Below are 26,889 nucleotides of genomic sequence, written 5' to 3' on the forward strand. Positions count from 1 at the left end.
TCGAGTAACAATCGGGCCGTTAAAGGTTTCCCGTTTTTGTCGAAAATGGTTACTTTGGCCGTAGCTAGAAGTATGTTTAAATTTTTTACGGACAAGGCAGAAAAGGAATTTGTAAAAGGTTCTTGCCCTTGAAACGAAGGACCTTGAAAGTTTGAATTTGACGAATGTTCGCGTTCGTAATTGTTTGAATTTGTAGAAGTGGACGGACTTTCATTTTTATGGGTCGTAGAAAAAGTATTATGTTTACCCGAATTATTATTTGGTGCCAGAATGTGCAAATTTGTATTATGGCGCCTTTTACAAACGGTACATACATGTTTTGATGAACAATCTTTAGAATTATGCCTACCTAGGCAATTTACGCAGAGACCTTTTGAATTCACGAATTTTATTTTGTCATCATGCTGAATGTTTTTGAAAAAGTGACATTTGTAAATTTTATGACCTTGCTTTTTGCAGAAAATGCAATAATAATCAGAAACTAAATTATTTGACGTATTATTTTTATCTGAATCCTCTGATGTGTTATTACTGGATGCAAGATGTGAAACTTTTACGTTTTTGGCTTGCCTAGGATTTGTATTTTCCAGGCTTTCCAGAACAATGCACCTTTTTTCAAGAAATTTAAGAAGAACATCCAATTTTGGTACATCTGAATGATTTCGCTCAGTTTCAAAAAGTCTCCTTGTTGAAAAATCTAATTTGCTTTCTAGCAGGAAAACTAAAATTATATCAATGAGCTCTGTACTTGAAAATTGCAAATTTTTTAGCAATTGCATACTTTTTGTTACGGTAGTTAGAAAATTTCTGAGGGCTTGCGGTGAGCTGTTTCTCAGTGTAGGAATGTCTATAATTTCTGTTAAGTAAGGATTTATGATTGTGACCTTATTCTGATAGCGGTTCTTTAGAATATCTAAAGCAATCGAAAAATTTTCATTTGTGACTTTCAAAGAATCCACCAACTTAAGAGAATCACCCTGTAGGTAACTTTTCAAATAAAGAAACCTTTGGATGTCAGAAAGGGACTGATTTTGTATTATCAGTGTGTCGAAGAGCTCAAAAAAACTTTAGAAGTCCCCTATTTGCCCGGAATATTTGCATATGCTTATTTCCGGGAGCTTTACGGCCACTTGCTTAGCGGCAGCGACGCTCCCTGTATTGGTAATATCCAATGCTCTAATCGAACTTTGTATTTTTGAAAGAACCGCAAAATAATTTTCTTCAAATATGGCACGATCACATTTTTGAGAATCGTCCAGGAATTCAATTTCATCCTGTACGTTATTGTAATCAGAGAACAGGTCTTGTAATCGACCTTCTCTTGTTTTGAATGAGAAAACATCTTTTTCCGAGTCATGGTTTGCTTCTAGCCACGTTTGAATTCTATTAACAGAATCTAGAATGGAATGCTTTTTGTTTAATAATTTACTTAAACCTTTTTTGCTCATTGTAATAACTTTAATTTGTTTATTTTTGAATGAAATTATTATTTATTTTTGAATTTTAACAAGCATGCAATATTAAACCAAAAATTCAACCCTGAATAGTTCTTTAAATAGTGTTTAACTTTATTAGAGTAACATTTCGCAAGAGATCTTTGAAAATTAACTTTTTGAATTTACATATATAGAAAAGTTTATTTTGTACGTCACCCCTTGGCTCTTGGTACTTGAATGTGGGCTGCTTTTCCTGGAATCAGCTAGTTCTTGAACACCACTTCTTGAAGTAAACTATTATCACTGTTTTTGTTCACAGAATGTTTATTTGTCCGTAGAATAAATAACGCAATCACTTTGTCTCTTGGAATTATTGTCTATTCGACGAGAATATCCGAAAAACGCGACACTTATAATGTCTTTTAGAAAGAGTTGGCATTAGCCAGAAATGTTTTTTAACAAAATAATAGAATTAGATAGAAACTTGAATTGAGTGTCTTTTGGCCAGAAAAGTTCGGTCGATGGATCAAATGTGGCTCTAAGGGCCAAATTCGGCTCTTAGAAATAAAATCCGGTCTCGGAGGAACAAAATGGAGGGACGCCGGTGTTCAACATTCCTCCATGGAGAGTTTGGAGTAGTTCCAATGTCTCTTTCCAGCGTTTTGCACTTGCAGTAAGTTCAATGTGTCGCTAAGCCTTCGATAGCTAAGAGGAGAACTTTTAATGAACCGTAAGATGCTGTAATTCTGGCCTGTTGAATTGTTAATGTAAATAAAACACTTTCTATTTTGCTATGACTGTAATGAAGTTGAAAAGGGCAAGAAATAGAATTTTACATGTGAACAATTGAGTTAACAACTTATCCGTGAAAGACGCCACTACACATATATTTACACTTTGTACCGGCTTTTTGCTTAGCGGCGTGAAGAATTCTCTTCGAAAAAGCGTAAATGAAAAGAGGTTTTTGCGTACGTTCTTAATGAGTGTTGATAGTTGACTAACTGTTGCACCCCGCTCTTTCATCCCGTTAACAAATATTTCCGTTGGGTGCTTTTGGTAAAAGAGAGGGCGGAGATTAACATTCTTGGAAGTTTTCTTCAGGCACTGCGTAATGAAATTATTTATGGTTGTTACAGAGGCGGCGCGGAAATTTGTTGTTGGTGAAATAGAATTTATTTTGGGTGGAGAATACAGTTCTCCAACAGGTATGTTCGTTTGTACTGCGTTAGTATCGGATTGTATCGCCCTTATTTTGTTTCTACCGCCCCTACCCATCTAGATTGGCCTGGCGGGCCAATGACATGCTACCCTTCTACATTTAAAACAGGGGTGGATTAACGCTAGGAGTAAGGACACAAAATTAGCCAAAACTATTATAGTAACACCGCGGGTGTAAAATTTGGTAAATTCATCAAAAATGTAACGAATTACATTTTGAAACTGAAAAACAGGCTTGCAAGCCACTCTCCATGGGGAATGGAAAGTTAAACCCTCAGAGGGATCTCGGAGAAGTTCTACGCTACCGATTTGAAAAATGGTACATGTATTTGTTGGAGATATTTTGAACACCATTTTTGATCAGAAATCAGAGGAGCGACCTTGCCTTTTCCTACTAGGAAGAAATTTATCCATCCCCTCAATAAATTTTACAGTTTTAAACGCTATCGATATGAAAATTAAAGATCTCATGCGGCGCATTCCGAAATGCACTCTTCGTTGTACAATTTCAACCTCTCTGGATAACTGATTCACTGAAACATACATACGGCAGAATTCATTGGAATCGAAAATTATTAAAAGTATTTGGAACATTAAATGAAAAATTCCCACAATCAATGTCTTTCCTACCATCTAATGCGAGAGACCAGATAACAATAATTGCCGTTGCTATGTTATGGTAATTTGTTTTCTAGAAAGGTTTGTATTATTCATTTATGACTGCAATGAGATTCAGAATTTCCGTATTCCATTTGCAAAATAAATATAGTGTCAAAAACTTGCTTATACATTTGGCGCACTGTCCGTCAACGTGTTAATTGACTCTACAGATTCAGTGCCAAAACGAGACATTATTATAGAAAAATATTTGCAAATATATGAAATGCCAAACTGACCTATTAAATAAACAATGACAGTGCAATTTTCGATTTTTTTACTATGGAATTATCGCTGTATAGACAAGGGCGGATCTGTTTTGAAGTGGATGTGAGAGGTGGCATTCCGATTTTTGCAGATAAAATTAAATTGCAACTTCAGTAATTATAATTGGCTTATGATTTTTCTCAAATATGTCCGGAACATTAATAAAAACATTCAAATATTTAAAAATTTCGAAAAACATCGATTTTTTTCAACTTTTCAATCGTTTTTAAAACGATTCATTTTGGAACAAAGTCGTAGGGAAATAAAATAAAGATAATTGAATTTTTTATGATATACGACAATAAAATACACTTAATAGATTTTGCATAATAATTTTGCAATCTAAATTTTTTTAAAAAAGTTAAAATTTTTTATAAAATTTCTGAACAAAAAGTAGACCATTATTTAGAAATTTGCTAATTTTTTTACATATAAAGATACGCCCTACCTATCTAATACACTTTACAGAACTAAGTTGGTTTATTTAATCGGCCTCAGCAATGTTTTAAAGTTATACACAATTTTTTGGCTTATAAACAAATACAGTGAGGACGTTTGAGTTAATAAATACGAATAAATTCATTTTTCTGTTATTTATCAAATGAACATTTTTTTCTGTTTTAGGACAACAGTAAAATGTATCTCGAATTAACTAAATTAAATACTTTCTTCTATTTGTCTCAATTAATTAAAAAAGATTTGGACACCCTGTATAAATAATTATGTAATAAATAGAGAATTGAGTAATCTTTCAAATAAGCTAGCACACGACCCACATTTTCATTTAAAAAAATCCTCGATTACGTCATCACACCCAGATGGATGACGTTAGTAGTATGATAGATATCCCAAAAATTATAATTTAAATATAAAAATCGACCTGTTTAGGGATTTATCTCCAGAGTTGCCCATTCTCGAGAACATGAATTTATTCCAATTTAAACGTCCTCACTATATTTGTTTATAAGCAAAAAATTGTTTATATCCTTAAAAAAGTACTGAGGCCGCTTAAATAATCCGATTTTAATTTTGTAAAGTGTATTGGATTGGTAAAGTACCTCTCGATATGTAAAAAAATTAGCAAACTTCTAACAGGTCTACTTTTTGTTCAGAAATTTTTAAAAAAATTTGAACTTTTTCTAAAAAAATTTAGATTGCAAAATTATTATGCAAAATCTATTATGTTGATTTTAATGAAATTTGGTGGACGGATTGAGTATGCTGTAAGAATTTTTCAAGTAAAATACGAAGGTTCTAAGTCAACCAAAGTTGTTGAAAACCATTGAATAAAAAAAGGCTTATTTTGCCCTCTTATTTTGAATTTATTGCTATTTTGCAGAAAGGATAATCATTTAAGATATTTTATACCAGTCGTGTCGTATATCATACAAAATTCAATTATCTTTATTTTATTTCCCTATGACTTTGTTCCAAACTGAATCGTTTTTAATTTACCAGCAATGAAATTTGAAAAAAATCGATGTTTTTCGAAATTTTTAAATATTTAAATAAATTTTTTTAATAATGTTCCAAACATATTTGAGAAGGGGCATAAGTCAATTATAATTACTGAAGTTGTCACCTAATTTTATCTGCAAAAATCGGAATGCCACCTCTCACATCCACCTCAAAACAGATCCGCCCTGGTCTATACAGCGATAATTCCATAGTAGAAATCGAAAATTGCAATGTCATTGTTTATTTAATAGGTCAGTTTGGCATTTAATATACTTGCAAATATTTTTCTATAAAAATGTCTCGTTTTGGCACTGAATCTGTAGAGTCAATTAACACGTTGACGGACAGTGCGTCAAATGTATACGCAAGTTTTTGACACTATATTTATTTTACAAATGAAATACGGAAATTCTGAATCTTATTGCAGTCATAAACGAACAATACAAACCTTTCTAGAAAACAAATTACCATAACATAGCAGCGGCAATTATTGTTATCTGGTCTCTGACATTACATGGTAAGAAAGATATTGATTGTGGGAATTTTTCATTTAATGTTCCAAATACTTTTAATAATTTTCTATTCCAATGAATTCTGCCGTAATCAGTTATCCAGAGAGGTTGAAATTGTACAACGAAGAGTGCATTTCGGAATGCGCCGCATAAGATCTTTGATTTTCATATCGATAGCGTCTGAAACTGTAAAATTTATTGAGGGGATGGATAAATTTCTTCCTAGTAGGAAAAGACAAGGTCGCTGCTCTGATTTCTGATTAAAAATGGTGTTCAAAATATCTCCAACAAATACATGTACCATTTTTCAAATCGCTACTACTCCGAGATCCATCTGAGGGGGTAAATTTCCATTCCCCATGGAGAGTGGAGAGTGGCTTGCAAGCCTGTTTTTCAGTTTCAAAATTTAATTCGTTTCATTTTTGACGAATTTACCAAATTTTACACCCGCGGTGTTACTATGTGCAAGGTTTGGCTGATTTTGTGTCCTTACTCCTAGCACTAATCCTTCTCTTTTTTAAATGTAGAAGGGTATGGGTAGTACAAACAAAATAAGGGCGGTACAATCCAGTACTAACGCAGTACAAATGAAATAGCCTATTTTTGACATTCAGATTGCAAATAATGCATAGTAGAGGGGTAGCATATCACTGGCCCCCCAGGCCAATCTAGACGGGTGGGGACGGTACAAACAAAATAAGGGCGATACAATCCGATACTAACGTAGTACAAACGAACATACCCATCCCGGACCCCCATATCGAAAAAGGGGGGGATGGCATGTCACCAGCCCCTCCAGGCAGATTTAAAAGCGTGGACGCAGTACAAACGAATGAAGGGTGATACAATCCAATACTAACGCAGTACAAACGAAATAGCCTATTTTCGACATTCAGAAGGCAAAAAGTGCAGAGTAGAGGGTAGCATGTCACTGGCCCCCCCAGGCCAATCTAGACGGGTGGGGACAGTACAAACAAAATAAGGGCGATACAATCCGATACTAACGCAGTACAAACGAACATACCCATCCCGGACCCCCAGATCGAAAAAGGGAAGATGGCATGTCACCAGCCCCTCTAGGCAGAGTTAAAAGGGTGGGGGCAGTACAAACGAATGAAGGGTGATACAATCCAGTACTAACGCAATACAAACGAATGAGATTTTTTTTGACCCTCAAATCGAAAAAAGGGGGATGGCATGTCACCAGCCCCTCCAGGCCGATTTAAAAGGGTAGGGGCAGTACAAACGAATGAAGGGTGATACAATCCAGTACTAACGCAATACAAACGAGTGAGCTTTTTTTTGACCCTCAAATCGAAAAAGGGGGGGCTGGTGACATGGACCTGTCTTAAAATGGTGGGAATTCTGTAAAACTACGAAGTTTTCAAAAATTACCTTTTTTGAGACATCGTATTATTTGAATTAAATTTTTCAGATTTTTTTTGAATGAAACATCGTTTAGTAAGGTGATTGAGAGGTAAGTTGTGCAAATTTGAGAGTTTTATAAGCAAAATTGTATTAGTTACACATTTTTAAATCATTTTTAAACAAAATTCATGTAAGGCTCACTTTCCGCCCACACCGTACTTATGTCCATACACTTTATTTCTTTTTATTACGACTATAAGATAGCTTATTTCATCTTCTTTCATGTCCAATTTGTAAAATTTCTTTTGATCTATTAGTTAAAGAATTACATTAAAAAAACTCAACCGTGCACTTCTTCCAACGCTAGTTTACAGTGCGGCAATGTGTGTGAGAAGGGTGACTTTAGCGTTATAAATAAAAAATTATGGAAGCTAGAGATTTAATTTTAGAAAAATCTTTATATAAGGTTATTTTTGTAAAATTTTCTGAATTTTTCAATGGCTAAGTCAGTTTTTTTCTAAAAATTATATTTTCGGAGTTATTTAAAAAAACATCTAACTTCGCTGTTCATTTGTTTAATAAAAAATGAAGCACCCACTTCTCGAGTAGAACTTTTTGATATGTTGTTTATTAAACATTTCTTAATGAAATTACAAAAAGTTTTATCTTGTTTGATTTTTTCCGAAGTGAAAATCTAAATGCACTCCCCTATTTAGCCAAAGAAAGCATTAATATATTACTACAAAAATTGTTGAAAATTTTGTCCATTAAAATCTAAACAGACACTAACTCTACTCTTCAATAAACAAAACAACATTTTGTAGCATTTATAGAGTTTTTGAATATTGTAAATTAGTATTAAATAAGTACTAAAACATTTTGTAAAGGACCATACAAAATTATTATATTGTAGTATATTTTTTAATTTCAATTAAATATCCAATTAAAATTGGGATATTAATTTTAACATTTATTCGACTACCAAAAACATCGAAAATATTAAATCATTACGCTGGTTGTGTATGGTTAAACCATTATTTCATAATTTTTAAATAATAACTCACAGCTTTTTGGTGTTATTTTTGGTGTTTTTCGCTTTATTTCCCAAAAATGCTTGTTCGAAATAACAACATAACCGAATTTTACATTGACACGCCAAACAAATGTTAAGTCATTCAGCTTGCAAGTGCTGGACGCACGTCTAGTTAGAAAGTCTCTTATGATTGATGATGTATATCAATTGATTTTTACCTGTTTTTTGTAGTATTTCATCGTATTAGCACATGTCCATCCAATATACATTCTGCTTATTCAAGTATAGTTGAAGGTACAAGGGATACACTAAAAGTTTAGCACAAATCGCAAAAGAAAAAGATATTTTAGGAAAAATTTTTAGGAAAAAAGATAGGAAAAAAGACAGAAGAGACTTTTGCAAGCTAAATAAACCTATCATGCGTTGACTCATTTATATCAGTTGCAAAGGAATCGCACGGTGCCAAGTTAGGACTGTATTTAGCATAGCTCACCAAATCTAACTAATTACTAACGACTTTTCCCAACTATACGCAAATATCGTGATATGTAAGACGTGGATCTTAATTAACAACAATGTTTTCTTGTAAAACAACAGTGAACAGTTGACCAGTCTGGTTGTTCATCTCGAAAATTAAGACGAAAATTTTGAAGACAAGAGATCTCCATCTTTCGACAAAATTGATTGATTTAAATTTTTTTTGCTGTTATACTACGGTTAGTAGCCAAAATATTATGCAGCCATTGTACTATAACAGCTATTATTAAAATGTAAATGTTAGTAGCCAAATAATTATATCACATTTACTTTTATTAAAAGGTAAAATTTTCGCTAGTTGGCTCTGTGACAAAGGATGTACTTAGTGTATTTTCCAAACCATTGTCTTAGATCTTTCACCGATGATGTGTTTTTTAAGGACCACGAGTAGATTGGATCTTTTCCTGAATAATTAGATGCAATAGTTCATATTTTTTAAGTTACCTATCTTATAATGTGACCGAAGTATATGTGTACATAATGATAGGGAAGCCCAAGCGGGGATTTTTGCAGTTACTCGAGCACCTCAGATTATCACATTAGGAAAAACCTTGTACCCTGTAAATGTACCTCTACCATATATATTAGCTCCTAATACCGGGGAGTTCGTTAAGGGGGGTCCGAAAAAAAAATCTATCCTTAGAAAAACTCGAAATCATCCGATTAAATAAGGTAATATAAGTTAAATATAAGTATAATACAAGTTAAATACATGCAAAACAGTGTATATTTAAAAAATCTGACGATTTGAGCGGGGCGTAAAAAATGAGTGAGTCACAAAGTTTCACAAAAAAAGCGATATTTCGCGAAATGAACGTCAGATCGAAAAACTAAAAAATACGTGTTTAATATATTTCAAAAATCTACCGAATCATACTGTAACCTAATGTAACCCTTACACAGGTTATTGGCTAGCTCAGCCTGTCGTAGGTTCTGCGCTGTGCAAGAAAGAATCACTCTTCCAAGAATCTAAAGGAGGTTAAGCAATAAAATTCGAAAAGTTCACATATTCATTTATTGACCTTATTAAATCTATTAAATACACATTATCGCCATTCAAAATATTGAATAAAGGAAAATTGAAATTTATTAACAATAAAAAGACTTGTTGTCAAGAAAATAGTTCATTCAGCAGCACTTTGCGAACATCTAACTGCAATAGGCTACTTATCTTATGCGATCGTCGAGGCGTCGAGGGATCTCCGTTGCTGTCTTCTGGTCTTGGAGGAACTTCGGCTCCACGTAGCCCTGTTGACTGACGGTGAAGGTGTTCGGCTGCAGGCCTTTACTGTAGTTTCATGGTCACCGGTGCAAAACGGCGGCTAGATGGTATTTGATTTGTATAGCCTGGTACATGGGCTCTTCCCAGCGACTAAATAAAAAGAAACAGTGCGTATTACTAGGTGTCAATAGCACATATGAGATCCACGTTTGGCAAGGAGACCCAGTTCGCGTATAAGTAGACCGTCCTACGAAAGTCAAACGGTCGCAACTAATACCACCGAACATAATCTCCTTGCCAACGAGGGCACACAAAGAAAAAATTGTAATTGAAACTTGAATAAAGCTAATAATGGCAGTAATTGTAAAAAATATAAAGATAATAATAAATAAAAAAAATCAAGCATTGCTAAGGATCGCTCACCAAAACATCAGCCGAAAAGCACAAGGTAAATTATAATCAAAAAAACATACTCACCCCAAATAAGTTGGGAAACACCTCTTGTTACAGATAATACTACATTGGTTTCACTTATTTCAAGTTTTATTCAAAAGAGAGCAAATTTCCGAAGGCACTCATTTTTAATTGGAGAAAAACTAGTACTGACGAATATTTGATGCTAGCTAATTACAATAAATAGTTCAGGTTTCAGAAAATTATTATTTGAAGTGCGTTAAGGGAATAGGACAGGAGCTAGAACAATTGAAGTGCGGACCTTACTTTTTGCATAGCGAATGGAAACTTAATTTGAATGGAAAGACTGCAGAATGAAATGTTAACTGAAACGAAAAGGTTTGGAACGAAAATTAATTCAAATGTCAAAGAAACAAAATAAAGAGAAAATCTATATATGAGAAGTAAAACACAAAGGAAGACAAAAGGATGAATTATAGAAAGGAGATGGAACGTTGTAACCTTACAATACCAAACACGACCTACACGGAGAGGGGTGGGAGGTAAATTTAAAATTTTAATTACTAACCCGGCGATATTTCGCGAAATGAACATCAGATCGAATGACTGAAAAATAAACGTATTCAATATTTTTGAAAAATCTATCGAACTACAGTAAACACGACCCCCACGGGGCGTGTTGGGAGGGGGTCAGAGGTGGGGGTCGTGTACTTAAAATTTTTAAATAGGAACCCCCATTTTTTATTGCCGATTTGAATTCCTGACCTAAAAATAAGTAACTTTTATTCGAGATATTTTTTCGAATTATGGATAGATGGCGCTATAATCGGAAAAAACGATTGTTGGAAATGGAAAATTAAATTAAAAAATGGAAAGTCCCCACTTTAGAGAACACTTAACTTAACTTTTTTTGGTTTTAGTACCCACTCTTCACAACCCAATAGGTTTCCATAACGCTCGAGTATATAAAAGAATAATTATTATCTTAATATTTTTCCAAATCTATTTCCCTGTGGCATCTTATTGCAATTTACTATTTTGTTGACAATAAACCACAATTTTGCTTTAAAATTAAATATATTTATTGCTTGGGTTTCCACTTCGGGAATGGTAATCAAAATACAAAACATTAATAAATTAAACAAATTTTGTTTTTAATGCTTGGTAATAAATTCTTCAATATTATAATTTTATCTGACTCATTCATACTGACAATTCAGACATATTTTATATAGTTTAAAGTTTATGACTTAACAACGATATTGCCAATATTTATGAGTTGCATTCCTGGGATTATTGGAAGGTAGTTCATTCGATTACATAAAATAAATTTTTACTTAGGAATATCCCTCAGAAAAATCATAGCACGTGATTTGTCTTTAAATAGACAACCACATGCAATGATAACAGCAACATTCTTCTGTTAGTGATGTCTGGTGTTAATCTTGAGAGTAAACTAAATGAAAAAACTAAATATAAGCTTGTTCAATTATTGAAGATATCTTTGGTCAGCTTAGCCTTGTAATCACTTAACTGACGTACGTAAAAATGTTAGTTACATTTGTTAACATCACACTGATCACTTTCTATCATTTGTGACCTATGATTTTAAAAAAGCGTTTGTTGTTAAAAATCCGTCCAAAATATGATCTATGTGCGGTCATACAAGTTTCAGCCATCTACGGGCAAGGTCATGTTATTATTATTTTCAACCATGAAGGAGTCTTGCTCATAGAGTTTACGGACCTAGAGTGCATATCAACGAAAACCCGTATAATGAATCTTTAATCAAGCAGTAGAACGAAAACGTACAGATAAGCTCTCACGTGGTGTTATTCTTCTGCACGACAATGCTCGATCTTATGTTGCCAAAGAAGTAAAAGGAAATTTACAACGAAAGAAATAAAGGATATTAGAGCAGATATTCCAGATTATTCTTCTTTAGCTCATTCTAATCCAAATCTTTCCATATCTGTCTGTCCTTGGCTGCGCCTTTCCAGTGAGTTTCTGCAACTTTTACAATATTGTCCTTCAGTTCCTAAGTTAAAATACAACCTAAATAAAAAGAAAATTATAGTACAATAACTAAAGCTTTAACTAAGAAAAAACATAATTTCATACATTTAGACCTCGTGACGAACGCGGCTTCAGAGTCGTATTAGAAAACATGCACTACTCAGCCAATCTGACAGAATTAAAAGAAGAAATCGAAAAGCTGGGGCATTCAGTAGTAAATATGTGGAACATTAAAAATTACAAAACTAAGCAACCTTTATCAATGTTCTTCATTGACTTAAATTCAGCAGAAAATAATAAAACAATTTACGACGTTGAACACTTGCTAAACTACAAAATTAAATTTAAACCACCATACACAAGGAGGGAAATCCAACAGTGCAGTAGATGTCAAAGATATGCGCATACAAGAAAATACTGTCAACATAGGGCCAGATGTGTAAAATGCACCGGAGATCGTGCTAATGAACACTGTACAAGAAAATAAAGATCTGACGATGTTCAGTGCATTCTTTGCGAAGGAAACCACCCGGCAAATTATAAAGGATGTACTATATATAAGGAACTGCAGAAAAAAACATATCCAACCCTACAGCAAAAAAAAAAACCTACAACCCCACTAACGAGTAATATTGGAAGAACCACCAATCCAGGCATTAGCTACTCACAAGCAGTAACAAACCAACTACCTCAAGCAAGCACATCTCAGAATACTTTACAAGCACCAAATTTAACACACCTTACTCCTGCTAACGACCTATCTGTACTAAAATCACTAAAATCGATGTTTAAAAGATTTGCGGAACAACTGTCCACACTGCTAAACCTCCTAACGATAGTGGTCAATAATGTAACAAAATAAATAAATTATTAAAAATTGCACTTTGGAACGCCAACGGGCTTGCCAAACATTGTCTTGAGGTAAAAACTTTAATCATTAATCACAAAATGGATATAATGTTAATATCAGAAACTCACTTCACAAGTAGAAGCTACTTTAAAATACCTAACTACACAATTTACAATACTAGACACGCAGATGGAACTGCTATTATAATCAAAAACAATATTAAACACTACGAGACTAATGACTTTAAAAAGACTAGTAAAGGGGTGTAAAATCAAAGTCGGCAATCTCCCATTTCCCTAATTTTGGGAAACCGCGAAAAACTGTAGAAACTAACAAAATTAAATTAACGCAATAAAACTGTTAAGAATCATATAAAATTTGGTTTGTGATCGGATGTCCAGAAGGAGGAGCTTAAGAAATTATTTATTTTCTTTTTTTTTAAATATTTTTGTTTGGAGATTGTCGCTTTTGTTTGCAACGCTACTAGATTGACTGATATGAAAAATGATCCATACGGATATTACCAGTTTTGAAACTAATTAAACATCATAGTTCCGGTTACTTAGAGAAGAAAAATATATTTTGATATGCAACAATAATGTAAAAGCAATTTAAATGCGTATCACGTAAACCAAAATATCCGGAAAATCAGGTATATCTTAGATTAACGAAACGAAAGATATGGCGTTCAGGCAAGAAACAGATGCGCAAAGCTTGCCAAATATTTTAAGTTGGGACAAATGGGTGGGAGGAGTGACAGTTATGTATTCAGGACAATTTTGGAATAATTAAATAACCATAATTCATATTGCCCATAAATGAATCTCTTAATTAAAGAGGCAGCATCATTTTTATACGCACTTTTGAATTGTCTGACTGTCGGGTTATTGTTGTTACCCCCTTCGATCTAATTAACCCAAAGAATAATTCGACATGATCTTGACTCTTGTATGTAGGCTTGTATGTAGGAATGTATGCTAATAATTTTTTTTGAACTTATTCTGGATATAAATGTCTTAAACTTTTAATGCAAAACAAAAAATCAATAATGCCCATTTTTCTCCTACTTTTACATGCAAGTTTCATATTTATAAATGAAAATGATTCCAAATAATCTGAGGTCTCCTCTAAAAATTTACAATAGAAATGTAATTCTTCTTCAATTACTTCTTCAAGTACTTCTTCATTAATAGGTTGCTTGTATCTCTTTTGGTAAATGCTTCTAGAATTAAATATATCAAATAATTTCTTAATAACTCGGATAAATTTAACAGTTGCTTCGCAGTTTTTAAATTGTTCTATTTGCAAAGTTTCATTTAAGAATTCAATAGCATCAGCTACAGAATCGCTGAGTAGTTGTGTTGCTAATCTTACTTTCATCTTTTGATTATTATATGATATGTGCTCTCTTCTTAATTTATTAGCTAAATGAACACTGCTGTTGTTGAATTTCATTAAGTTTTAGTATAATCCCATTTTATAACTTCATAGGTCTGGATCCCGCGTACGAAAAAAAGTTGATTAATAGCAAGTAGAAAATTTGTTAATAGCTTAAGGGTGTCTAGTCGGATAAACTTTGATATATGGGAACACTGGAACAGGGGCAGTTTTAATTGTGGAACCGGTTAAAAATTTGGAACGGTCAGACCACGAAAACGGCACATTTATTTTGTCCGACAGAATAGACTTAAATTCTCCGAACAGAGATTAAACTCTCATGCAAAAACCAGACTGCTATTTATTACGAAATGGGCGTTTTAATGAGTGGAACATGTAGAATATGTCAAATGACAGGAATTATGACAGGTGATAGATATCAGTCTGATTTTTGCATGAGAGTTTAATCTCTGTTCGGAGAGTTTAAGTCTATTCTGTCGGACAAAATTAACGTGCCGTTTTCGTGGTCTGACCGTTCCAAATTTTTAACCTGTTCCACAATTAAAACTGCCCCTGTTCCAGTGTTCTTATATATCAAAGTTTATCCGAGTAGACACCCTTAAGCTATTAACAAATTTTCCGCTTGCTATTAATCAACTTTTTTTTCATACGCTGGATCAAGTCCTATCACCGTTGTCGTCACGTAAAAATAATTTATAACCTAATGTATTGCGTAAAAGTTTAACCATATGAGAAGGATAAAAAAATACTGCAATTTCACGACCTGCTGCGGGAGCACGCCAAATAGAATTCTATTTTAGTGACGTCACGTTGCCTAGCAACCGTCGATTTTCCCATTATTAAATTCTATTTTGTGGCGTCAGCAAAATAGAATTCTATTTGGCGTGCTCTGGGCCCTGATGTAGGATCTAAAAAGGTAGATTTCAAATTTGTTATGTCGAAAATACAACGCCTGTTTCATGAGTTAGACTTAAGCACTGAAGTCGTAAATTACGGCGGAGCTTTAGTGTTTATAATTTGTTAAATTTATTTCACTATCAAATAAACCGTAGAAGTATCAAAATCATGACTTTAAGCGAAATTGAATATTGACCCCCTATTTTATTACAATTTATGATTTATAGTATGTATTGAAATAATCAGAAATGCAATTCGACGCTAATTTATTTAAAATGTATTTTGCTAGTATTAAAATGTATAAGTCCGGTTCTGAAGTACAGCGTCCAACACTTGCCCTCGATACAAATATAGCTAGGGAAAACTTAACCTTCAAAATCACACAATTTAACGAAGATTTAACTTAAAAAATTTAAACCAGAGAACAAGTTATTGCCGGCGAACAGTGATGGAGGGGATATACTCTGTCTGCTATTTTGATTGGCAGGACAAAGGAGTGGGGATTCAGGGGAAACGGACAGGCTGCGCACTTGTCGATGTTATATCTACCGGTTTCGTTAATCTAAGGGGTATATATTCACAGGTTTCGACAGAGTTCACGACATTCACAGTTGATCACGTGCGAGCGAAACGTGGTTCTTATCGGCCCGCAGCGGAGATTGCCGTGTTTGGTACGCACTTAGCTATGTATATTGCCGCTTTTGATCCTAACATGAATTTTTCACTGCGATTTGTATACAGTTTAGACCGCTTTTGGTTTTTACAAATAGTTTTATCTAACAGATAATAAAAAAACGAAACAAATGGCGTCCCTAACTCAAAACATGAAAAAGTGGAGATTGCCGCCTCTGATTTTACACCCCTCACTTGCAGTCTACTAACATAGTTATTGAAGCTTGGCCTGGCTCACTAACAATCTCTGCAGTCTATTGCCCACCAATACACAAGATAAAAAAGAACAATTTGAAGAATTTTTTAAAACATTGGGTAACAGATTCCTGGCTGGAGGAGATTACAACTCTAAACATACACATTGCGCATCAATATTAATCACCCCAAAAGGACGACAGCTTCTAGCGGCTATGAATAGTAACAACTACTCATATATTTCCAGTGGTGAACCTACTTATTGGCCAACCGACATGAACAAAATACCAGATCTACTTGACTTCTGCGTAACAAAAGAATTCCAAAAAATTGCAAAAAATTGAATCTTGCTTTGACCTTTCCTCGGATCACTCGCCTGTATTGATCACGATAATTACTGAACTTGTTGAGATACAGCTACCACCGAAACTGGACAACAAATATACGGATTGGGAAAGGTTCGGCGGGTGATTGAGGACAGCCTAAACCTAAACATACCTTTAAAAACAAACTATGAAATAGATGAAGCCATACAAAACTTTAACGTTATTTTACAGGAAGAAATCTGGCAAACAACATCCCTAAAAAACACGACGCTCATGAAACAAGGGCTACCAAGCATAATCAGACAAAAAATCATAGAAAAACGAAATTTAAGAAAAACATGGCAAAGAACGCATGCGCCTCAGGACAAAACCAGACTCAACCAGGCCATTGATTATAAACACACACATAGATACCTCACTCTAAGGTAAAAACGAATTCAGTGTTAAACTCCGCCTACTTACACCTCTTTACCCCTCAAGCCTAAGTACTACCTGACTGTATGGTGGCGACATTAATTGAAATCTTTGCCAAGATTGAAAAATAAATTTGAGTTACCTGCTCCAGCCATTGTCCAGTGCAATAGACGACAATATAAGGGTGGCATTCAGCATTTTCACAAATAATTTTAACGTGCTTGTAATCTATATTATGGAATTCCGATTTTACTTCAGAAAAAACGCTAAAAATTGATTAATGAAAACAGTAGAGGATTTTTAAAAATTATTTATTTATCAATACACTACAAAGGAATAACAAAATATAAAACACATAATGAAATTAGCAGTGATAAATTACATGTCATGTAAATTACTTTTTTGTAACTTTTCAAACAAATTAATTTCCAGAATTGATGCAAACTAAAATATTTCAAGCTAAGATACATAATTTATTTCCAGATTTAGTCCATTCACTCACGGTAAAATATTGCAAAAAACCTCCTAATTTTAAAGAATCGCTTGGATTGACATGGAATTTGGCTTACGCCTAGCTAAGATGTCAAAGAAAAACAAATGATGTACCGATGTGTGCTTTGGCCCTATGGTTCAGTATCACCCCTTCTCGGGAGTGAAAAAATATATGTTCAAGATAAGTTCAGAAGTGCCTAAAATCACTAATTCTAAGCAACTTTTGTTCTATAGAGTTTTTTCACTACGTCAATACTTATTTCGAGTTATTGAAAAATAAGTTCTTTTTCGTCAAATTCTATGTTGAATATTTCAACGTGAAATAATAAAAAAAATGAAGCACTTTTCGACGAAAACTCATTACAACTTTTTTTATAGTGTTTAAAAAAGGTTTATTTATATTATTTTTGTTAAGTTTCTAGCGTCAAAAGTAAGCAAGTTATGATCAAAATATATTTGGTTCCTATTTTTTTGTTAAAAAATCGTGAAAATCACCCCCTAATTATTAGCATCCTAAATGAAATTAATCGTTACAACTTCACAAGATCACAACTTGCTTTACTCGTGTATGTATTGTTTCATCGGTTCAAAGTGGAAATTTTTGAAGGAGCTCTAGTTGAAAGGGCTTGAACTAGTCAAAAATCACGAGTGTATGCAAATTTTGAACAGCCACATCTTAACCAATTTTTGCCTTACAGAAAAACAAAAAATCCAAAATATTCAGAAAAGCAAAACCTACATTTTTTTTACTCTTTGTGATTTTTGGTGTCACTAATAAATTTTAAGTTATTTTGAAAAAAACATTTTTTTCAAAATAAAAAAAAAATTGTTAAAAAATAAGCCCTTTGAACAAATGAAACTTACAGATCAGTATAAATAATACATAAGTAAAGTAACTTGGGAAGCGGTAACGATTAATTTGATTTAAAATGCTAAGTGGGGGCTGATTTTCCCGAGTTTTTTTGACCAACTTTATTTTGAGCGTAACTTACTTTTTATGCTAGAAACTTATTAAAAAACAAAAATGAATATTTTTTTGAACACTTTAAAAAAGTCGTACTGAGTTTTCCCCAAAAAGTGTAAACTTTTTTGGTTATTTCACGTTGAAATATTTGCTTTGAAATTTGACAGATATGAAACTATTTTCCATTAGTTACAACTTTGCTTCTACTGGGTCTAGAGAGTTCATACATACACCATTTTTTTCTCTTTTTAGAAGCTATATTTTTACTGGAAACCTTTTTTTCGGTAAAATACATATTTACTTTTTGAGTTATTTGCAAAAACCCACCTAAAAAGTGTTTCTTTTTGTTGAAAAATGAACATATTTACTCGCAAATACCTTGAAAAGTATTAACTGGCTTAGAATTACTTTTCTTCTTTCCTATATGTATTCCAAAATTTCGTGTCAACCCAAGCGGTTATTTAAAATTTCGAGTAAAAACCGTGATTCAATGGTATTATTGGTTTCTATTATAGTGTTCTACTGTAGTTTTATAAAATAGTTTTAGCTATAGTTTTATAATAGTTAAGATTATATTTAGAAAATTGTATCATGTTGTGACTGGCTGTATGGCATTTACCAATGCCAATTAAATAAATAAATAAAAATGTTATAAAACTAGACACTAATACTACTATAACTACAGCTAAATTAATCGCAATAGTTGAAGTATTCAAATATCTACATTATTAATTTACCGAAAATAAAACCTAATATATAGCTATAAATTTTTACAAAATAACTGCAAATATCTAGGAACCTGGGTAAATAAAAACGATGACCAATGTATCTATTAGACAAATCAGGACACGCATTGAAATTGCAAGACAAGAATTTATAAAAATGAAAAAAATGTTTGTTAATCGAGATCTTCCTCTGTAGCTGAGGATAAGAGCCTTAAGATGCTACGTGTTCTCGACTTTGTTACATGGAATGGAAAGCTAGACACTAAAAGTAGACAATATAAATAAGTTGGAAGCATTTGAGATGTAGTGCTATAGAGGGATTTTGAAAATACCTAGATCTAACGAGTTACAAATGCAAAAGTATTAAGAAGGTTACAATGTTACAAAAGGATTGCGAGGTGATAAAGAACATCAATACAAGAAAGCTGGATTTAGGCCAAATTACCAGAGGAGCGAAATATGAGATATTAGGCTCATAATGCAAGGTAAAATTAAGGGTAAAAGATCCATAGGTAGAAGAAGAATTTCCTGACTTAGAGACTTAAGAGAGTGGTATAGTTGCAGCTCAATAGATATTTTCAAAGCAGGCGCCAATAAGGTACGGATAGCTGTAGTGATGGCCAACCTTCGATATGAGAAGGAACTTCGACAAGAAGAAGAGGATATAAATGTTGTTCTGATAGTAACATTGTACTACAAAAAATTGACAATTTATCTAGAAAAGGCAATATAGAAGTCTGTGCAAAATAAGAAATTGTACTGAGGTGAACTAAAATCAATATGATTTACTGTTCGATCGCATACTTTTTACATTTAAAAATTATCTAAGGACTTTCTAGAATTAAGACATCGATGTTTAAAAAAAAAAGTAGTGGTGAGTACCAAATACAATAGATTATTATCTTTCTTTGAAAAAATACCACAAATTCCCAACGTTCAAAATGAATAATGTAAGTACATACATATCTTGATAAAGTGACAGGGAATTTCCAACATATAAATAGTTGAAGGCCATTTGCCTAGAAACAATAGGTAAAAGCTGGATTAAACAGACAGGATTAGAAAGTTTAAAACATCACTAATGAGATCATATTTAAAAACAAAGTAAATAAGTATATTTGAATGTTAATTCTTTTCAAACTAAGATCACAGTATAAAGAGGGAACCTCTATATACTGTGATAAGATTGTAAAATTAAAATATTGGGAAAAAAAGATATATATTTATTATTTCTTTTTCTGAAGAAGTACTTTCATTGTTGACAATATTGAAACATTTTATTATTATTAAAAGTCGAGAACAATTAAAAACCACGTTAATATATATATGAAAGTGCTTTAAAAATGAAGGTATATGACTCTTGAGAAGAATTAATATTTTTTAACAAACTTGGTATACGACTCATAATATCTGACATCTGATTCTTTTATTTTTAGTTTTGAGACATGCAAGTTTTTATCAATAATACATTTTTCCCTAAACTTAATAAAAAAGTTTTCTATATGATTCCAAGGTTTTAAGACATACTGATATTGTTTTCCTGATATTATAAAATACTTGTTATTATCTACTGTATATAGAGACTAAAGCTAATAGTGTAGTTTAACATACAGTTAAGTCCACGGTTATTTACCCGTGCGTCATTCATACCCGGCGAGATAAAACATATACTTTTTATCTAGCATCATTCTCTTCCACGCATGAAACTAAAGACAAACCAGCTACCGCCTGTTATTAAGTAAAAACACATGTTATTTTTATGAACGCACTAAACTCAGTACATTGAAAAGATCTAGGTAGAAAAAAAGACGTTTTCATATTTTAAATACAATTTGTGACGTTTCTGGTTTGTTTACTTTTGTGGCTGTCAGTCTGTTGAATTTTTTGCTGTTTACTTGTCGAATTTTTGCATTTTGATGTTTGTTTACCTTTACTTTTATCGAAAATAAGTAATTTTCTGTGAATCTTTTCCCTTTTAGTTTTCTGTTTGCTTTCATTAACGTTATACCACTGACAAGTTTTAAAAAGTTTGATTTTTACCAAAAATTTTATAATTTTCCTTTTATGGTCTTCGCAGCTTTTAAGCCAATTAGTAGTTAATAAAATATGGTTAGTCACATAGGTTTCAATTTTTTCGAAAACTGCATTATCTACTTTAAATAAATTAAAAGCCTCGTGAAACTTTTCTAACAATATTGTAGTAATAGTAACAAACAAATCTGATGGTCTCTGAAGAAACTTTATTTCTTCATTTGCGCCATAATCTCTGAAAAGTAACATTAATTCGTGTTTCTGTAATAGAATTTTGTTGTCTTTTAGCAAGTCTTCCTGGCATTTACTACAATTCAAATTCTTTATAATCTTATAGTAAATATAACCAGTGACATATGTAACAGCCACGTTTCTAAATTTGTTATGCTACATTTGCTGGAATGTGCCGTGCTTAAAATTTGGTTGTCATTATTTTCCTTTTGCATGTCTAAAGATTGTTCTACATGAACTGTTTGGGTTTCAATGGACTCGTCAGATATTTCGACGCTGGTTACTTCGTGGGTTAAATCTAAATTATCAGTTTGTGCTATTTCACAATTTCCATTGTCTAAAGCAATTTTTAGTTTAATATTTGTGTTATGCTTAATGGCAATTCTTAACTGACTAACACTAGGTGTTGGATTGTAACCACCCCGATTGCGCACAATAGAGAAAAAATTTTCTAGAGGATCTTGGTTCAGAAAAGATGTTAAAAGATATGACACATTATATTTTTGAAGTTCCTCCCACAAACATAAAACTGACAAAATTGTCCACTGAAAGCCGTGTAGACAGTGAATATTATTTCTCTCTTTCTGATTTTCAAAAACTTTAATTTTTTTAAAATATTCTAAACCTGCTTTTAAGTTTTCAGTTGACTTGCTTAAAGTTGACATTGGCTTTCTGTTTGGGTTACTATCACTACAATATTTGCTGTTAAGACCATCAAAAATATTATTTATAATTTTTAAAAATTCGGCAGTATGAGGAGCCGTTTTGGTGTGTAACTGGCCTACAGATTTTGCTGTTGATATTGCTGAGGCAACTGAGTTGGAAAAAATTTGGGCTGCTAATTTTACACGCATTTTTTGGAAATTATTAGGGTTTATGTGAACGTCTGTTATTTTCACCATGCATCGTGCTCTCACATTGGTTCTATCGATGTTGTATGTGTATTCAATATCTTGCCACGATATCTGGTTAGAATCGGCAAAAAACGTCAACTTTTTGTTAAGAAAATTATTTCTTAGACTTTTTAATAAGTGGGGTGTATCAAAAACAGTGAAAATCCTCTGATTTCCTATTTCTATTGCAGGCTGATCCTTACATGCGCCTAACAGCTTAAATAAAGCTCTATTATTAGATGCTTGATCACACACTAACACTTTTGGTATATACCCAATATTTTGTAATTTTGAAACAACTTCAACTACAATGTTTTTTAAGTTGTCGCTATGTATTGGACCACCTGTAACAAAATAGCAAATCGGAATCTTCCAGTTAGGTAGCAAGCCGCGCATCATGAAAACCAGACCTGTGTTGGCAAGTTTGTTTGTTCTTCCTAAAGCACCTAAATCTTGAAACCCTTCTATAATGTCATCTAATTTATTGTACTCCAATTTTTTTTTCAAAGAAATTTCATCAAACATTTACACACAAATTTTTTCCAACTCATCCATTGTCTCTGCTTTTTTCTTCAACTTGTCAATTAAGGAAGTGTTTAAACCAGTTCTTAATTTTATGACACGCAAACAAGTTTGAATTGTTTTTACTGAAGGTAATATAAAGTTAAGAGATCTAATTAAAAATTTGTAACAACTAGGAGACTTATAATAAATGGCCAGAGCTAAATCCTTTTCATTGTGACTCCATTGTGAACGAGTTTTGTGTGAAAACTGCATATTAACAAATGTGTGCACGTATTTGCTTTTATTTTCTAACAGTACCTGTAACATGAATTTGGTTGCCGATTTTTTGTTTTTTGTTGTTCTTCTACAACGCCGACTGTTCTTCTGACGGCACTTCTTCTTTAAAGCACTTACTTGATACTCCAATTTTTTTACCTTCTCCGTCAATTCAGTTTCAAGTTTTGTGGGCAAATTAATTTCAAAACTGGAAATATCACTGAGACTACTACTTGATCTCTTAGGCGATGGAGTTGACCTAACCATACAATCGTCACTTGTAGATTTTTACGTTTCGTACCGCAATAAACGTATGTAGAGCATACTGGTGGGATATCACCTAAAATAGGTGTAATCATTGAAATGTATGTGTAATTTTAATTAAAGCAAAACAAGCATCATCATTATTTCTGGAGTGATAGTAACAACGCATTCATATTTAAAAAAAAATCTCTTTTGATTTAATTGTATAAAAATATTTAAATCATTCAATATCCACTGATTTTATATAAAATATATTTTAATAGTAGTATTCTCATTGACAAAGCGCATTAGGCAAACATAAAAATATTTATAAAATTGAGTACTCACCTAAATCAGTTGTTAACTGTGTAAATTTTAGAGGAACAGCATTTTTCCTTAATAACTTTCTTTGGCCACTTTGGTAAATATATTCCACTGCAAAATGATGCTGGCAAATTACCCTCTGTTTAAGGTCAGTGATATCCATCAATAAAATATCAATGTTCCCGCAGTTTTTTTGCCAAATTTTTGTACGCTCTACGTCTTTCAGTGGAAATTTAAAGAAAGATATATTATTATTTGTTCCATCGTTTCTTTCAAAACATCCCGCGTAAACACACTTATGAGTTACAGAGGCCATTTTGTCTAAAATATGAGTCCTTTTTTTTTATAAAATTCCGCTCTAATTTGTCACAACACCTGCCTGTCACAGATAATACACCTATAGGGTAAGTTCGGCCCTGACACTACTCCTACCTCCTCGCAAGTCAGAGAGAGAATGAGAAATCTCGATACGGTTTTCGAGTAGCGCCATCTAGTTTTTGATACGTCTTTCGGTTACCAAGAGGTGAGCTATCTATGGTGTTTTTAATCAATGACCAGGCTACACTTCAACTCAAAACTCTCCTAAATAACTACAAAAACGATGGGATTAAAGAATATCTTAGCAATCTATCAGCAACAGAAAGTACAGACTATTCTCTATGGAGGGCCATGAAAAAGTTTAAACGACCTCAATCAACCAACCCTCCTATTCGCGCAGAAAACGGCGAATGGGCCAAAAGCAATAAAGAAAAATCAGAAGTGTTTGAAAAATATCTCACAGATGTCTTTCAACCTTTCCCTGCTGAGAATAATCAAAACTTTGAAGCATCCATCCAACAATTTTTAGAATTCCCATACCAGTTAGAACTTCCACTAGAAAAGTTTAAGGTAAATGAAGTGATCAAAATAATACAAAATCTTAAATCGAAAAAGTCCCCAGGCTTCGATCTTATAACCAGTAAAATTATTAAACAACTACCCAGGAAAGAAATTGTGTACCTCACTCAATTATTCAATGCAGTATTAAGAACCGCATATTTCCCTCTCCTCTGGAAAGTCGCAAAAATTATACTAATTCTCAAACCAGGTAAGCCTCTGGAAGATGTCAAATCATATCGATCCATAAGCTTACTGCCGATAGTGTCAAAGATCCTAGAAAAACTGATACTCTCAAGAATTCAACCACTCCTCTCAGATCGAGAACTAATCCCTGCACACCAGTTTGAATTCAGATCCCAACACGCAACCATAAGACAGGTTCATCGGATATGCAGAACTGTTAATCGAGCATTGGAAGACAAAATGTACTGCACTGCCGCCTTTCTAGACATCTCGCAAGCATTCGATAAAGTATGGCACACAGGCCTTCTATACAAATTAAAAAAAAAATGCTTCCTCTCACTCACTTCCTAATTTTAAAATCCTACCTCCATAACCGTTACTTTTTTGGAGAACATAGAGATGAGCGCACGTCTCTATTTCCAGTTGGATCCGGAGTTCCACAGGGCAGTGTTCTGGGGCCACTGTTATACCTATTGTACACAGCGGACTTACCAACAAACTTTCAAACCACAACAGCTACATAAGCAGATGACACAGCAGTAATGTCAGTACATCAGGACCCACGGATACCTTCTCAACTTTTGCAAACCAGCCTCAACAAAATGCAAACTTGGCTAAAACGGTGGCGTTTTCAAAACAAATGAAACAAAGTCGGTTCATATTACTTTCACAAACCGTAAAGGTCACTGCCCGCCTGTATATATCAACAACCACCAACTAAAACAGCAAGCAACAGTCAAATACCTTGGAATGCACCTTCACTTAAAATTAAACTCTAGAACACACGTTTTTATGAAGCGTAAACAACTTGGTCTCAAATTACACAATCTTTACTGGCTGATTGGTCACAAATCATCACTTTCAATGAAAAATAAAGTAGTTGTCTACAAAGCAATTTTGAAGCCAATATATAGTTGCGGGATCCAACTTTGGGGTACTGCATCAAACTCCAATATCGAAATCTTGGAGAGGTTCCAGTCGAAGGTTTTTCGAATAATCACAAATGCCCCATGGTATGTTGCAAATAATATTATTAGACGCGACCTAGAAATTGCAACAGTAAAAGAAGAAATTACTAACTTCGCACAGAAATACGAAGACAGACTGACACAACATCCAAATGTACTAGCCAGAAACCTGATGAGACAACCAGTAAGACGAAGACTTAGACGAAATACAGCTAGTGATTTACATCGCGATTTTATTTATATGTGCCGTAACTCCCAGAGACAAACAATTTTATATCTATGTAAAATATTTGTAAAGAAAATGATTAATGAATCATTTTCTCCAAGTCACCTACACTAGTGGTCACAACATTTACTCATTGTAATTTGTTTTACAGATTGTAAATAAATTGGGAGGTTAAATAAAAAAAAAACTTAGGAATATCCGTCAGAAAAATCATAGCAAGTGATTTGTCTTTAAATAGACAACCACATGCAATGATAACAGTAACATTCTCCTGTTAGTGATGTTTGGTGTTAATCTTGAGAATAAACTAAATGAAAAAACTAAATATAAGCTTGTTCAATTATTGAAAATATCTTTGGTCAGCTTAGCCTTGTAATCACTTAACTGACGACGTACGTAAAAATGTTAGATACATTTGTTAACATCACACTGATCACTTAAAATCATTTGTGACTTATGATTTTAAAAAAGCGTTGGTTGTTAAAAATCCGTCCAAAATATGATCTATGTGCGGTCATACAAGTTTCAGCCATCTACGGGCAAGGTCATGTTATTATTATTTTCAACCATGAAGGAGTCGTGCTCATAGAGTTTACGGACCTAGAGTGCATATCAACGAAAACCCGTATAATGAATCTTTAATCAAACAGTAGAACGAAAACGTACAGATAAGCTATCACAATGTTATTCTACTGCGCGACAATGCTCGATCTTATGTTGCCCAAGAAGTAAAAGGAAATTTACAACGAAAAAATAAAAGGACACTTTTTAGAGCATATATTCTATCTTATTCTTCTTTAGCTCATTCTAATCCAAATCTTTCCATATCCGTCTGTCCTTGGTTGCGCCTTTCCAGTGAGTTTCTGCAACTTTTACAATATTGTCCTTCCATCGCATCTGAGGTCTTCCTCTTCCTCTTCTTCCTGTCCACGGCCACCAGTTTTGTATTTCAGCATTCCATCTTTTACCTTCGCCTTCGTGTCTGGCATTGTGGCCCGCAAATCTCCAATTTAACCGTATTATTTATATTCTGTTACAATTTTTACTTTTGTTTGTCTCT

General features: G+C 33.2%; 1 protein-coding gene across 1 annotated transcript; it reads right to left on the reverse strand.

Annotated features, from left to right (window-relative positions):
• Positions 1-22,860: 22,860 nt before the first annotated feature.
• On the reverse strand, positions 22,861-23,877 carry LOC126890004 (uncharacterized). Its single transcript, XM_050658804.1, has 2 exons — positions 23,598-23,877; positions 22,861-23,346 (listed from the first exon to the last, which is right to left on the reverse strand). Exons 1-2 carry the CDS (start codon positions 23,734-23,736, stop codon positions 23,174-23,176), a joined length of 312 nt encoding a protein of 103 aa, XP_050514761.1. The 5' UTR covers positions 23,737-23,877; the 3' UTR covers positions 22,861-23,173.
• Positions 23,878-26,889: the final 3,012 nt, after the last annotated feature.

Source organism: Diabrotica virgifera, chromosome 8 (genome assembly GCF_917563875.1).
Source record: "Diabrotica virgifera virgifera chromosome 8, PGI_DIABVI_V3a".
NCBI lineage: Eukaryota > Metazoa > Arthropoda > Insecta > Coleoptera > Chrysomelidae > Diabrotica > Diabrotica virgifera.